This window comes from Echeneis naucrates, chromosome 12 (genome assembly GCF_900963305.1).
Source record: "Echeneis naucrates chromosome 12, fEcheNa1.1, whole genome shotgun sequence".
Classification (NCBI taxonomy): domain Eukaryota; kingdom Metazoa; phylum Chordata; class Actinopteri; order Carangiformes; family Echeneidae; genus Echeneis; species Echeneis naucrates.
In genome coordinates, this window is record NC_042522.1 from 6,240,379 (window position 1) to 6,256,844 (window position 16,466).

Below are 16,466 nucleotides of genomic sequence, written 5' to 3' on the forward strand. Positions count from 1 at the left end.
CCACAACACTTGTTCAGGACAAAACCCTCAGGACTGCATCTGAGATCTGTTTATATACTTTAAACACTGTCGATGAGGAATTCTCTAGAAGTTGTCTGGTTTCCTTAATGCTGCAAAGATCTGGCATCTGTAATCATGCTTTGTGTCCTAAATCATAGGCATCGCTTTGCCAGCGAGAATCTGGATCTCAGTACCCCATATGCAATCTTTATTCTTGTGTTTTTATTTATGCTTCACAATCTGGAGTATTGAGCTGTTTGGTCTGGTTTCTAAAAGGGGAGATTTAGTGATTGCAGGGGATTGTGAATGTAAACATCACGTCATCAAACAGATGATGCTTTTATGTTCATTTTCTCCGCAAGACAGTCAGAAGAGGTAATGAATTAAAAGCCAGAACCAAAACCAGATGTGTCAAAAGATTTTCGAAGAACTCTTCATGGAGACTGTTGGCATGTTTTTAGAGCGAAATGCAAAATGTCTCTTTTCACTTTTTGAAATTCTTTCATTTCAGGTTCTCCCTTCATCAATGCCATCATCCACAAGGGCTTCGATGAGCGTCACGCCTACATTGGTGGCATGTTCGGCGCTGGCATATATTTTGCGGAGAATTCCTCCAAAAGTAATCAGTATGTGTACGGAATTGGAGGAGGAACGGGATGTCCTACGCACAAAGACCGCTCCTGCTACGTGTGCCACAGGTGAGTCTTTTTATTCATTCAGCCAAAGTTCATTTTCTCTGCCAATTTTTCCAAACCGCTATTCAATTCCTTTTTTATTCCTTTTTCACATCAGACATTTTGACTTGTCATAGCAAGAAAAACCAGCTCTTGTATGTAGGATTCAAACCAAACGGGTTTGTTGCTACTGAGGTTTGATTGAGTGACAACACTTAATTTAGATTTTCTTATATTTACTGACTCCCTTGATATTTTTGGGGCTTCTTATTCATTTGGTAAGACAATGAAGCAAAATGAAACTGTACAAAGTCACTACAGTTATTATTTTCGATCAATATCCATGTATCATTTACGTTGAAGAAACTGACACATGTATTAAAAATTTACTGTAGGATGATAACATTATTAAATTCCTGGTTCCACCTCTTTGACCAGATTGGCACCACAGTTTAATGGATTCTTCCCTTGCTTTTACTCCACAAAGGTGTAAAACATAACCGCTATTTAAGGGTGTGACGTCTGATAGTGATGATCTCACCATCGGTGGTATCGATCTGTGCGTGTCCTTATGTTTACAGGCAGATGCTGTTCTGCAGGGTGACGCTGGGTAAGTCGTTTCTTCAGTTCAGTGCGATGAAAATGGCCCATGCACCCCCCGGGCACCACTCTGTTATAGGTCGACCCAGTGTCAACGGACTAGCATATGCAGAGTATGTCATCTACAGAGGGGAGCAGGTCAGTCTGTTCATGTGTTAGTCATCAACGTGATTAATTGTCCGTTGTACTTCAGGTTCCGGCATTCTAAAGTCCTCTAATGTCATTTTCCAGGCTTATCCAGAGTACTTGATCACGTACCAGATTGTAAAGCCGGAGAGTATGGCTGCGCCTGCTGCCACAGCAGAGCAGAAGTCCTAAAGTTCAACCAAAGCCGGATCCAGAAGGGGGCCAGACAGCAGTGGGCTAGTCCCACACTCTGAGAGGGCGAGAAGTGAACAAGGAGGCATTTCACACCTCGGAGCCAAAATAGATTTCTCCCGAGCTGAACTTGAGGCGGGAGAGTGGAAGTGTCGACTTGGCAGGAGGCAGATGATCCTCGGGAACAGACACGGACATGGCTGAGCAGATGGAGCCAGTGAGGACGGGTATCTTTAAGTTTCGGGTATGATACATACACAGTCCAAAGGAGCCTGCAGCAAAAATCCATCAGGCTCTGTAATTAATTGGATCTAATTTTGCAGAGAGAAAATGCAAATGGTTTAATCGATGTATCTGGATGTGCACCACAAAGCCAATTTCTAGATTTGTAGGACTTTGACTTGATCCTAAAAACAATTAAGAGAGCAATTAGAAAAGGACGCAGTCAAAAGCAGAACAAACATCATCGATTTTGCACCTTTTCACCCCTCATGTATTCAACCCCTCGTACTAATGTGTTGTTTTGATATTGTGTCCTCTTTTGGCTTTGTGCATTAACCACAGCAACAAAACAACGCCCTGAAGGCGCTTCAGGAAACAGCAGTTGTCATGCTGAGGAAAGAGAAATCGCAGCGCCTTTTACATTGGAGCTTTTCACATTTTCTCCAATGGGGACACAATTCTCTGTGTTGGCTCACATCCTTCCTGCTGTAAACAAAAGACGAGGCGACGAAACGTGCATGAGCACAGGGAAATAAAAGAGATTAACTGTGGACAAATACCCAGAAGTCAATAATCTGAAAACAAACAGGAGACCACAATCCACTGCTGCTACCAGCCCTGAATGCACACTTTCCTCTGCAATTCCTACCAGAACCAACCTGATTCATACCCACACCGAGAACAGAAGAGCAGACGTGTATAGATTTAGACATTTTTGGGTTAACTTGGCCTAAACATCCAAATTTTGTTGATCTGAAGACAGGTTTGGGACAATCAAGAAGTAACCACAATGACTGAGCGTGAAGGCTGAAACAGCTGTCAATCAAGCCCAAACATACTCTTCTGTCAGTCTTAACTTCTCATAAAGGAAGCAGACTTGAAAAGAACTTGGAAGTTTTTCAAGCTCAGGGTTAATACTGGCACAGTGGTCTCTGCTTGTTTTGGCCCAGCTCAGATGTAAACAGTCAGATGGACCACCAGCGACCAGACTGTACATGCGTAAACACCCTGTCCATAGGTGGTAGCCACAGAGAGCTGATGTTTACCAGACCAGATCTCTTGCATCAAAAGAACCCAGTTAAAGAGAAAATCCCGACTCCAGCCCTCTCAGGATGGAGCTCTTTGTTAGAGTCGCTACTAAATACGATTCGGGGAACAAAGGTTGGCTTTTCAATGTGACCCTCCACTTTGCGATTGATGCTGATCTTGTCTAGTGTAGCTTGACACTCACACGTCTCTGCTGCTAAATCCGTTCATGCGTCATGTGTATTTATACCTGAAGCTAATTTTCATCTTGTGTTTTAGTGGCTCTTAGAGGGACACACCTTTTTCCCCTGTGTTGTTGTTTACATGAACCTGCTGCCTTCTATGCCTCTTTCCTCTCTTCCTGTAACTCCTGATGACCCCTGGTGGTGCAACAGAGGAGTTGCTGGCCTGTAGTATAAAATGGAAGGGTGCATATACAGTAATACATACCAGAAAGGCATTTATGTAGGGTTGAATTTGTGCACACAAGTATTTATTTACATTTTTCTGATATGTATTCCATTTTGCTTTTCTTTGCATTTCTACCCTTTTTGTTCTCCTGAGTTTACACTCCTAAAAAAGAAATGTGAAGTGAGCCTTGTCACTGGATGTTAGTGAGTGAGTCAGAGGTCTGGTTATAGGTGGTTACATAACTAGAAATCTGCAGGTTGACTGAAGTCGGGGTTAATAAGTTGTACATTAAGATGAGCTCTCTCATATCTGGTTGCAATAAACATTTATCGCAACACACCACCATGTACAGGCAACAGCAAACTTCTCACAATATGTACTGTAAGATTTTTTTTTTGACTACACTGACCCCGTTTTTCTGCTGATAGTTTCTTATTTATGATCATTACTTTCGATTAATGACACTGTACGCCACACAGGCAGATGCATGCAGTTTGGTTTCTTTCATAGTGATCATATCATATTGTTGTCGAATCAAGCCCATCGAATGCAGAGCATCTCGGGAATTTCCTTAAAACTACATGCAACAGAAAGGAGAATGGCCTTAGAAGTTTTTCAAAATAAAAACATTGCAAAAACATTGCCTTGAAACTGATTGGAAACTCACAATGGAGTTTACCAAAATCACGTAGTAGCAAAAGAGAGAGCTGACAGGACAGGAAAGATCTGTTTTAATTTAATCACAACTCGAATATCAGACTTTAGACTGAAGCTCCGCTGACATTTGATTATTTTTTTTCCCTTTGAATATTATTTATTTATTTATTTTTTAAAATCCTGACTTGTTGGCATTACACAAACTCATATTTCAGCTGATTTACGCTTTCAAGGGAAGGTGAAGATGACGCTGGTCTGAGCCAAGTCCAAACAAACATTAAATCCTCATTATAGTGTTAATCGAGTCTGAACTCTTTTGGTCACTGAAAGCTGGCGGTCACCTGGCTGCCCCTCAAACTAATAAGCTAAACTTTTTGGCAGGCTGAACAGCATTTTGTCAGCATTTTTTCTTATCAGATTCGCTGCCCGCATCTGATAGCAATATTTCATCCCAAAAGCAATGAATGGTAAAATTATTTCTGCGGCTTCAAAATGCAAATTCAAATGAAAAGGAAATTAATATAACTAAAATTAATTTCACTTAATGCAAGGACCCAGAATAAAAAACCGACGATTAAAGAATTGAGAATTGAAAATAACAAATTTTATTATAATACGTTTTCTAATGGAAGTTTTCTAATGGAAGCTTTAAAAGAAAAACACTGCCCAACACAATGGTATAAAATCTATGATTTTTTTTTTTTTTTCCTCTGTAATTTCTCAAAATCTCCAGATTTCAATTTTCAATTAATGGCGCTCAGATTTCTATCAGGCGTGTCTGCGTGGGTTTCCTCCCACTGTCCAAAGACATGCATGTATAGGTCAACTGGAGACTCTAAATTGACCGTAGGTGTGAATGCGAGCGTGAGTGGTTGTCTGTTTGTCCTTGTGTGTTGGCCCTGCGATGGACAGCCGACCTGTCCAGGGTGTACCCCAGCCCTTTCCCAGTGTGAGTTGCCCCACGACCCAGATACAGATAAAGTGGATGAAGATGAGTGAGTGAGTGAGTGAGATCTACATCATCTGATTGGTCTGCAGATGTTTCAGATGAATTGGCAGCATCACCGTCATCTCTCTTATCACTTAAAGAGCAAGTGGGGTTTAAGTTGACCTCAGTAAGGTCAGCATCGCTGCATGGTTTAATATCAGAAAGCCGCTGGCTTTGTTTTAAACCAGACTGTAAATACACTAACTCCAAATGGGCTTTTTAATGGCTCTTTTATGAATGAGTCTGAGTTTATTTTTCTTGTTATTTTTTGCCCTTTGAAAGACTTTTTTTTTATTTAATGGCTTTTATGAATTGTGTTTAACTGGTCTCTCTCCCTCTACTTGTCTGTATCAAGAGCCGGTCGCCCATCTTTTTGGAAATAGCATGAAGAGTTTGTGCGTATGTGCGCAGGTTTGTGTTCGATTAAGCTCACCGTGTGACCTGCCTTCGACTAAAAGCCACAAGTTTCGTAAACACATTTCCTTGTCAGTAATGTTTGACATTGTGTTGTACAGACGGTTGTACAGAACTGCTGACCAGCTAACATTAAACAGAGGAACTCCTCACTCTTGTACAGAAGAAAATCCTTAATAAAAGAACATAATAAAGCATCTTCTGGTTTTTCTTTAGATGAACTTCTTGGTTCAGGTTATTGGCAGCTTATGGTTACTAAACAGCATGTTATTCTTAAATGGTTCTTTTTCTGAGTTCGCTAAATTTTGTTTATTTGGCTCCACTGAGGCAAGTGAGTCAGTTCTATTAACCACAAATCAATGTTCACAGAAAGCCTGTAACTGCTTATTTGTAAGCTCTCGTTGCAAAATATCAAGAACAACTACATCCCTGAGCAACAGCCTCCAGAATGATCAGAAAGTTCAGTCAACACCTCAAAGCATTTTTGAAGACTTAACATTTCAACCTGCACAAAGGCTGTATTTATTATAGTATTTATTGCAGAGCTGTTGAAGTAGTGTGTGTGAGCCCGTGTATGTCTCATTTTTTGTTTTTTGTTTCTTCATTGTTTAAAACCACTGGTTTTGATTATTGTACTTTTAGGCTAAACAGCTAATTCAACAAGTCTAAGCAACTGTAGGGGTTAGTGTTGAATGTGCACGAATCCATACATCCCAGAGGTCTGGCAGACAAGTTTCATCGCCGGAAAAAATGAACTACCAGTATTTAATCTCTCGTCTGAGATTGGGAAGGCAGTAAACTGTCTTAAAAAGCTAATACACTCTGTTTCTTGTTGCGGTCAATTGATTTCCTGTTTGTGCTTAGAGATAAATGACCATGAGAAGTGTCTTTCGAACAGGCACATTTGTCTGGCTGAAAAATCAAGACAGTGAGAAAAAGCACAATCATTAATTCCCCCACAAGTAAAGAGAAATAATATTAATAATAATAACAGAAATAATAATTTATATATATGTAGACATAGATAGATATACATTAAATAAGTCACCTACTTCAGATATAGACTTCCACTGTAAACAAATCCTAAACTTTGTGGAGGATCCTGATCAAAGACCCAAACTATTTTTTTCTAGAGGATAACCGAGGCTGTGCTGGCTTAACTGGGAATCGCATCCCCTTCCTCTTACTGTGTTAGTGCCTTGCACCTCTTTTTCATTCACCTGAAATAATGAATGAGGGCAAAAACATGTTTGCACCACTGGATGGTGCTGTAGACTTATAATTGCTCTGTGCCAATCTGATCCAATCTAACTTTATTCATAAAGCACTTTAGAGTGTGGAAAATAACAGCTAGGCCAAAAAAAAAGAAAAAAAAAAAGATTGTACAATTAAAATGAAATCAAACTCAAAACTGTACACAGTGCCAAAGGATGAGGAAACTTAAGTCTTCGGGAGAGATTTAATAGCAGACAGGAATCCTCAGAGCCCAAAGCTCACAGGCAGCTGAGCAGCCGACCTGAGAGCACAGCTGGGTGATCCAAAAAAAACGCAGACTAAAGTCATAGATGGTGCAGGACTACTGAGGCATATCCTAAAATACATGTTATGCGGATAGTAAGAGATCAAATTTATCAGAACAACCTACATAAGCTGATGCTTGACCTTTCGACATTTAGTTTTGCCTATTGCCTATTATTTGTTTCAACCTTGTAATCTATAATCTGTTTAATCTTTGCCATGCAAATACAGCCATGGCAGTGATTTTGTAATTCAGTGTCCCTTCCCCTGTGATAACGTATAACTAGATTATATACTGCTCCTTTACCTGTCTGTGTGATCGCTTACATTCCTACATTACCCACAACACCATTTTTCAAAATTCATTATGTTGGTGAGAGGAGGGTCAGTTATTAAAGAAGGCACATCGAACTTCATTAAGAACATTGTTTATTCAACAGTGGATTTTCAGTAATAAATAAATGCACATCATTCATTCCACAATAAAACTGAGGGGAAGTTGTGTGTGTGTGTGTTTGTGTGTGTGTATGTACATATATATATATATATATATATACATACACACATACATACATATATATATATATATATAAAAATGTCCAAGTGGAGGATTGATATTGCCAAGATGGGTAAACAGCGTTGACCAGACAGAGACAATCTAGACAGATGGACTAACACAGAGAGGCAGATGGCTGACCAACACAGAGACATGTACAGACCACACTGATGTGTACAAAGTATTGCGTTTTTCACTGGTTCTTTCTTCTCTCTCTCTCTCTCTCACACTCTCTTTACATAGACAAAGTGTCTGTATGCAAAGTCTAGTCAGTCTAACATCACCATGATGTGCAAATCAATCATAAATTATAAATACAGTATTGCATCACTTCAAAGTGCTACAGAGATAAGTGCCGACCATCTTCAAAAACAGAAAAAGGTTTGTTTTCTTTGAAACTCTGTGTGTGTGTCACCATGGCAGAACTTTGCCTTTGGGTGTCTATCTGATTTTTTTTTTTTTTTTGTTGTTGTTTTTTTAAGATCTGATCTGATGTTTCGGTGTGATGTCCTAAAGAGTCACTGTAATTGTTGTTTGTGAATGGATTGTACATAGAATATTGCAATATTTCAAAGTGCTACAGAGAGAGCTCTGTACAAACTTCAAAAACACAGAAGAATTACGGTTGTTGTGTTGCACAGATACACACTGAATGGAGATAATGTTTGAGACAACTTATTGTATTATAGTCTCAAAGGTCTCTAATGTTTGGTACAAAGAAGCTCACATTCGGATGGACAGTCTCTAAAAATCTAAGGTGTATTTGTTTAAAACATCAAAAGATATATATCTAACAGAGAAAGTATTGCAATCCAATTTGTTCTAAAATGTCAGAATATCCATTTGACATAATCACGAACCCAAGATTGTTGCAGGATTATTTCTGTAATGTGTTTAAAGTAACCTGAGTTCCCGTTCTTTTAAAAAAAAATGTCATTCTCATTATTCTATTCATTAATTTTACATGTACAATACGTATTGTGTGTGTGTGTGTGTGTAAACATGAAGCTGCACTTCTGTACTGCTCTGCTGAAATACTGAGATTTCTTGGACAAACATTAAGCAACCTGTTTTCTAGCAGCTAAGAGAAAAAAAAAGCTGTTCCTGGCAAATCCAGTGAAGCCTAAATCCGCAGAATGCCTTTATGTCCAAGGCACAAACATCTTAAGGGACCATCCGCTGGCAGTGCACATTTTAGCCCATTAAAACGACATCGCCGTTTTCCAAAGCAGCCAGTTGGAGTCAGCTTTTTCAGGTCATTTGAATATGCTATAAAAATATAGATATAGACGAGAACTGAACCCAGTGACTTTTAGGTGTATACGATTTGGAAAATGGTCAACATAGTGGAGACATATGTTATAATGAGTTAAAGGGTACAAAGACACCAGCACGGTCCTTTAAGTGGCTGTCGTCCAGGTCCAGTATGCTCTAAAACTGCCCTCTCATCCTGTAAAAGGCAGCACTATTTCTAATTACTTTTTTTTTTTCCTTTTTTTCAGCACTACCATCTGCACTTTTTTTTTTGTGTGTGATGTGGCAAAGGGAGTTTCCTAGAGTGAGTATAAGGGGCCTGCAGTGGGGTTTCCCAGTCCATTTACCAAGGGCCCTGACCTCTATTTGGCATCTTATTTTATTTATTTGACCTCTTCAGTGAAGAGATGAGGAGTTAGAGGAGAGGGGCCGGATGGGGTTAAGATGAGAGGCAGGGATGAGAAGACGAGGAGGGAGGAATATAAAAGGATGAAAAGGAGAGGAGAGGGAAGGAAGGTGTCGGAGGTTGGCGGTGGTGGGGGGGGGGGGTTCGGAGAGAGGAAGAGGACGTATGAAAGACAGGAAGCTCCGGCAGAGCACCTGTCACTGAAGAGGCTCCTGCTTTCTATCACCGTCTCCTCTCCTCTTTTTTCCATCCATCTCTTTTGTCTAGCAACAGGAGGGACACGCAAAGGGGAAAGAGCGGATGCTTAAAATTCCTCCTTCCTTCCTGTGTCCATCTCCTCTCCTAAAGACCTGTCGTCTCCATAGCAACAAACCCTGTCTTCATACTGAGCTTATTCAGTTGGTAGTCATGAGTGTGTGCACGTGCCTGTCTGTGTGTGTGTGTGTGTGTGTGTGTGTGTGAGGCAGAGAGAGAGAGAAAAAGAGTTTTTTTCATGCCTCCCTGTGTCAGTGTTTGTGCGTCAGTTTTTGCTTTGTTGTTTGTTTGTTTATTTTTGTCAAGGAAGAGGGTGTGTCTTAGTAAATATCAGTCCAACACTCCCTCCAAACCTGTCCATTGATACAAATTATGAAAACCAGTTCATTTTTTTGGTCGCTTTGAATATATCTTGTGTTAGATGGGAAGGAGTGTTGGCTGATTTCTGAACTAAAAAAAAAAAAGCTTTTGTTTCTTTGTGTTTTTCATTTTTCAGTCTTTGAGTTTTGAATCAGGCACCATGACGCTTCTCACTTGCCCACCCTGGAAGCATGTACAGACTGCGGCGGTCAGTAAGACCGACGCTTCCTCCAGCCGCTGCTAGCCCAGTCTTTGCTCGAATAGTTTGTCAGGAGGAGGCTGCGATTGGCTGTCCATCAGCAGCCAGGCGAGGTCGTGATTGGGCTGTGGTGCAGATAGGCGGGGTTCACCACAGAGACTGGGAAGTTGAAAATGAACGGAGAGGTGGGCGTGGCTGCCGTCGAGGTGGTGGCTGTGGGCGGCTTGGGTCCGAGTAGTGGGCTGGCTGTTGCAGCTGCCTCGGCAGCACAGGAGGTGGCAAGGAGCTGCGACTCGAACTGCAGCAGCTGGCCCATGAAGCTGAAGTTGGGGGAGATGATGCTGCGGCGCCGACGCACAAACTCGAAGGCCTCATCCAGACGTACGCGCTTTCTTTTCATCAGGTAGGCCAGGCAGATGGTGGCAGAACGGGAAATGCCTGCTTGACAGTGGACCAGCACTCTCCCACTGGAGTCCCGCACGGAATCTGAGGAGACAGGTGGGGTCAAAGGTCAGAGGTTTCCATGGACAAAACAAAGTACTCACATGTTTTCTTTCTGCTCTATTCCTTATCAATGATGTCAGTGTTTGTTTTGTTGGCATCACATTTTAAAGACGCTCATGGTTTTCAGGCCTAATGACTTTGGTTTTCTCTGAACAGCAACTTGATGTTGACATTTAAAGATTTCAGCCAAAATATCTCAACAACTGTTTCACTGACATTAACATTTTATTTCATTTTGTAAATGAAATTAAACATTTGCGGCTTTGGCAATCTGATGACTTTTCTTTGTAAGCAAAACGGATCCAAATATTTTGAGAGCAGTTTTACAGTTGAAAAAGATGCCATTTTAACACTGGTGCCACATCAAGTTGCTCAGACAGCAGAGGTTTTTTTTTTTTTTTACAAAAAGATTAAAAAGGTTTATCACAGAGGTTTAATCTTAATAAGGTCAAAAAAAAAGAAACTACCATCCACCAAATACTTTAAACACAGCAGATGTTCAGTGATGCTTTGCCTCAAACCCTTTTCATTTCCTCTCCTCCGCACATTCATGCCCTTCTTCCCCTTCCTGTTCAGTCAAATTGAGAACTAGCTTCAACATGCAGAGAATGCAGCAAATCGCATTTAGCTGAAACATGCAAAGGCAAAAAAAATTGAGTCATCAGTGGCTAACCCTCTTCCATGCTTCCCCCTCTTATCCTATTTTTGTCAGAGCTTCTCGCAGTTTGTTTGAATGCAGGTCATTATTTTGTCAGTGTGAAAACCAATTTGGAGTTAGTTTGATTAAAGCATTTACAGTAACTCAATTTTCTGAACGTCCTCCGTTTGCATGACTAGTTGGACAGTACTTGTTTATGGCGCTCAAGCGTGTGAGGCAGAATGTAGGACATAAAAAGCACACAATATAAACGAGATAATGGACCGACTTAATTTATCATATTTGTCGAGTTGATGGATTCAATCTAATTTTCCACCACTGCTGGTTTTATGATGTTTAAATAAATTCTCACTGCCTTGAATCTGAACATGAGCAAACTTAAGATGGAAGTGCATAGTTTCTTGAGTGGCAGCAGCCAACACCAAATCTCTCTCCTTTTTTTTTTTTTTTTGCCTTTCTCTGCTTTTCAGAGGTCTGTATTTTGTCTCTTAATATTCCTCTTTCACACACACGCACCCCCACCCACAGACACATGCACACACACGAGCACAGATTTCAGGTAACTCTACCACAGCATCCGTTCACCCGGTAACAATGGATGAGTCAGACTTTGGTCCCACAGCAGCTAACTATGACGCATACCAGTACCTACTCGCACACATCAGAGTGCACACTCACAAAACACATACTCAGAGCACGGAAACCAAACACACAATGTCTATGCATGGCATGGCTATGCAAAGCAGAAGCAAAGCTCATTTGCCTATTTCATATATACAAATACGTATGTGAAATTTAAGCAGCAGGGAATGTTGATCGGAATATTCTATTACCTCAATGCACCCATCAGCTTTTCACACAATGTATCACATCATTTTGCTGTGTATTACATTCATCTGAGATTCTTTGTTGGGTTTGTTCTTTACTCTCTCTGCAGAGGAAAATGCAAGTGATAAAAGGGCTACTTGGAAATGATAATTTGTGACACATTCCTTTGAATAAATAAATGATTTGTCAGAGCCGACCTCAGAGTTAGTTTCCACTGCAGTTGTCTGAATGATTGTCAGACTGTACAGGGGGAGCGATGCGTTTTAACATTTCCAGCTGGCTTGACATTAACAGATGAAGTCGACTGTTTAGCTACCATAGGCAGCGAGCCACTATGGCTGAAACTCAAACTGCATCAAGACAAAATTCAGAGAACAAAGGACATCGCAGCCCCACCCACACTGTGTCACTCACAGGTGCTTAGATTTAGTTGACGTAAACAAGGAAATGAGTCTGAAAATATCATGCAAGTCAGCGTTCAAGCAAGCAGCTTGAACGCCGAATGTTGAATTGCTATTAAATATACAGTCAGTGTGGGGTTTCCACCAGGGGGATAACTGCAAATAGACACACAACACCACACGCTTACTCACTGACCGATGAACTCAATAGCCTCAAGGAACCAGCAACTGATGTCCTCTTTATGGTTGTCCTCCACAGGAATGCATTTGTACTGGTACGCCCCCTCAAAGTGGTTGGGACAGTCGGCAGACACGTTCAGCAAGGCAGAGATCCCAATGGCGTCCAAGACCTCCTTCTTTGAAGCATGGAGGGCGCTGCCAAGGTACAGGAATGGGAGGATCTCGACTGGGCCGCCCTTGATGGAGGACAGATGGGAGGGTGATGGTTAATTCATTAATTGGGCAGCTTGTACATGATTAATTCAGTCAATCCTGAAGTAAGTCTTCATTCACTGAGCTAGTCTGAAAAGAAGAGTCTTCTGAACAAATCAGGGAGTCTTGCTAACAATAATTTACTTTGGAAAAGGCTTGTATGGTAAGACAAAGAATTCACTGTGTCAGTGAGCAACAGAGACCAGCTGACTTCAGTATCAGCATGACCTTAAATATTTTGTTAATCACATTAGCCACACTTATCGTCAGACGGGGGCAGCTCATTATCTGTATAATTAATGCAAAGTCATTTGGAATGGGCAATTTAGTTTGTCGGTTTCTGTCTCAAGCCAAGTTATTTCCTCACATGGAAACACAACTCACTGTGTGAGTTACAGATCCAGTCAACAATGTTACCTACCACAGACACATTTCTGCACGTTGGTTAGATTTATCAGTCCTGCGTGTACAACAGGCTTTTCTAGGTGATGTCTATTCACCATTCTCTCATCGGGGGGGAACAAAACTACTATTCTTCCAAAATCCACAGCAAGGATTTCCAGGAAAGTCACACAAATTATATTCATATTGTCTGCGCAATATAAATTGAAAATAATATTGTAACCTGGGCAAAGTAATGTTTTGCCTCTCACTAGCTCTGAGAGGACAGGCAGTTGGCAGTCTATACCGGTAGTGAAACTTATTGATGAGGGCTGTGTCTGTTTATGTCACTGCCACTGACGACCTCAGTACTGACACAGCGTCAGGAAATGATCGATACTGCTAAGAGATGTAATGTGAGGACGGGGGTGGAGGGCGAGAGGACAAAATACAAGAGAGATACTCAACTGGGCTTTCAGTCCATTGTAATATCAATACTGCAACAGGAAGCTACAGTACTCCTTGAACTGAAACTCCCACCCGACTGCGAAGCTGAGACTATACAGAATTTTCTTTAGAAAACATACAGAGACTGAATTGTCTGTGTCTTTCTTCACGCGCTCCGGGGGAATTAAACCCAAACCACACGTGACATTGAACATTGAAAACCGGGCCAAAAGGTTCAGAGTAACTGACCGAGAGGGGAGTCAGAGGTGAACACAAATGAAAAAAGCGGATTTTAAGGAAACGTCTACGTCAGTTTTCTCATTTTCTCTGGCTTGGCCTCCACACTGAAGAAACAACTGCTCATTTGCTGGTTTAAATTGTCAGACTGAGTGGAATAATGTGGCTGAAAGTGAAAAACAGTTGGGTTCAGTTGAACAAGACAAATAACCTGCAGTGTTTGCACTTGGCCCGTTTGTCAGTGTGTGAAAGTATAAGGAAGCTTGAGGAATCATAAAATAAAACAGCCTGTCAATTGATTCATCAGCTGATAGGAAATTAATACATTTAAATAATTTTTGTGGTTACTCATGTTCATTATATATATTCATTAAAAATGTATTGCTTCTTTCTGTTAAATAGCATAATAAACCAAAGGCCTTTTGTCTAAAGAGGTAGTGTTTTGGTCCAATGACCTGGGAATAGCATTTGTGATTATTTTATAATTAAAAACACCCCTATTGACATAACGTAACAATTGGGTACACACATTCAGAACATGATACTGCACTACTTTGCCAAAGGTGGATCCTGAGATCCATTTGTCCATCTGGGGTTGCGTTTTACCTGATCGTGGTGTGGTGTCCCACAGGACGAGCAGGCAGAGTCGATGCTGGACTGGCTGGTGAGGGATGGTAAGGATTTGGTCTTTAAACAAAACTCTGGGTATTCTGTGAAAAACCTGTCGTATCCGCCTGCAAAAGAGAGACATCACGATCACCACCGCTTCGGGGAAAGGACTGTAGCATGCAATATAGTGATAAAGCAGGAAACGATGAGCACTGTAAAGAGACAGAGACCGTTTGTTTCTGGGTGGTGCATAAAAAAACCCCAAAAAACACGGTAGATGACGTATATTAACATTCCCACACAGCAGCAGGATTTCTTTCTCTGCGTACATTGCAAAGTCTGCTGAACCAACCCCTGACCGACTCTGTCTACTGTTGTGGATTTGGAAGTTATTCCATCATCCCCTTTGCTTTTTTTTTTTTTCTCTTAATACATGATCAGGCTGGCCGCTGCTCTCTGCGCCTCAGTCATCTTTACAAGCTCCACACATAACACTCCTCTGCTTCAAGGCGCCTGCGTCATTAGGACGCACAAAAAAAAAAAAATGTGCCACAGCTTCCGGCAGCTTTGGCTTTCAGATCTCCTGCAGTCTATATATAGTCTGGTGGATAAATCGGGTGTTGATTTTAGATTTTACCGCTCCCCATCAGTGATTTAAACAGGGCATGCTCTTCTGAAATGATCATGAGTGTACTGTAATTCCCTCTGAGCAGAAGTGGCTTCTACGCATCAGCATTACCTCATTCGGTTAGCTGACAGCGATTGGTCTGACTGTGTGTGAATGTGTGTAACCGTATGCGAGTTGGTGTGTGTATTGTAGGGGGGGATAAATGAATAACAATATTCTGTGAAATAGCGCAGGCACTGTCGGCTGGATATTCCAAGCTCTGCTTTGTAGGATAATCAGCCTGCATAAACAAATATATAGCGTCGTCGACGAGTCAGGGAAATAATAACGATTCTTAAAAATCAGCACTGGATGGGTGACTCACTCTTAAAAGAAGGCTACCCAATACATTTTGCACCATTGTTGCTATTAGTGTTGGCTGTGATTGTCCTTTAAAGTCTCAAAAAATTGATCATATTCCTAACATTAGCTCATTAGAGCAGCATTAGAGAGTAAACAGCCCACACACGTCTGGTGCTTCCAGTCCAAAGGCTCAGTCTTAGACTCAAGGAAATGGATCTCCTTACCATGAGTAACCTCTAACATTGCTTTGAAAATGGTTTCACGTGTTGTGCGGAGTTATCAGAGCTTGCCCGTTATTGACAATAAACTGTGCACAAGAAACGTTACACTTGTATTTTTCTGTAGGGCTGAATCCAGAATTGCAACAGCGGGCTGAGGCGGGCTGGAGTGATGCAGCACAGATTTACCTTTCAGCAGGTAGATGTGTGTGCCGCATGAGTCCCTGCTCAGCGCGTTCAGCACCACCGTTACCGTGCTGTCCTCCTTCACCGTGTCCGAGTCCGGCGTCCTCTCGTCGTACAGCACCACGGCGGAGTACATCCCGGAGCGCAGGCGGCTCCGGACCTCCTCGTCGCCGGCTAGGATCTGGTCCAGGCTGAGCACGGAGCCCTTGGCTCTGCGGCGCACGATGGTGTTGCAGCGGGCGTTGACTGCGCCCCGGATGTGTCCGGCGCTGAAGGCGAGGAAGGAGCGGCAGTCCAGCAGCAGGCACTTGGCGCCGTCGTCCTTCAGAAGCCGCTTCAGCACCGTGCAATCCATCTCGCACAGCTCCTCCATCGTAAGTCGTCTCCGGCTGTGTGCGTAAGAGTCACAGTGGCTGATCGCTCTCTCTCTCTCTCTCTCTCTTTGCCCCCCCCACCACCCCACTGCCCTCCAAACACAGAGAAGCCGCACGGATCCGGATCCTGATCCTCTATCCGTGCATTTTCTCGCGCATTTAAAACCGCACCGCTTTTTTTTTTACGCACAACCGGCTCTACTCTTCCTCTCGTCCGCTTTCTGCCTGAGTGCCTCTCCTCAGGATTGTTTCTCTCTCTCTTTCTCTCTCTCCCCTTTTTTATGAATGGATGCGTCACGTCACGGCGGAGGTGACGTAAACCGATCACAGCCAATCACGAAGCGTCCGAATTCCCGTCCCATT

The 16,466-nt window shown here is 42.0% G+C and overlaps 2 protein-coding genes across 4 annotated transcripts in view; one reads left to right on the forward strand and one right to left on the reverse strand.

Annotated features, from left to right (window-relative positions):
* The window catches only part of LOC115051646 (poly [ADP-ribose] polymerase tankyrase-1-like), a 71,045-nt gene extending 65,356 nt beyond the window's left edge, over positions 1-5,689 (forward strand). For 2 of the 3 annotated variants that reach the window (XM_029515170.1, XM_029515169.1), the window contains exons 27-29: positions 512-698; positions 1,256-1,412; positions 1,506-1,646. In XM_029515170.1, coding sequence (XP_029371030.1) covers positions 512-698; positions 1,256-1,412; positions 1,506-1,592 — 431 coding nt within the window. In that variant the 3' untranslated portion in view covers positions 1,593-1,646. Of the gene's footprint in view, positions 1-511; positions 699-1,255; positions 1,413-1,505 lie in introns of all 3 variants that reach the window. The other variant, XM_029515168.1, reaches the window with a different exon arrangement.
* A 2,144-nt stretch (positions 5,690-7,833) lies between these two features.
* dusp4 (dual specificity phosphatase 4) lies at positions 7,834-16,143 on the reverse strand. Its single transcript, XM_029515171.1, has 4 exons — positions 15,733-16,143; positions 14,353-14,480; positions 12,446-12,665; positions 7,834-10,344 (listed from the first exon to the last, which is right to left on the reverse strand). Exons 1-4 carry the CDS (start codon positions 16,100-16,102, stop codon positions 9,956-9,958), a joined length of 1,107 nt encoding a protein of 368 aa, XP_029371031.1. The 5' UTR covers positions 16,103-16,143; the 3' UTR covers positions 7,834-9,955.
* Between the last annotated feature and the right edge of the window lie 323 nt (positions 16,144-16,466).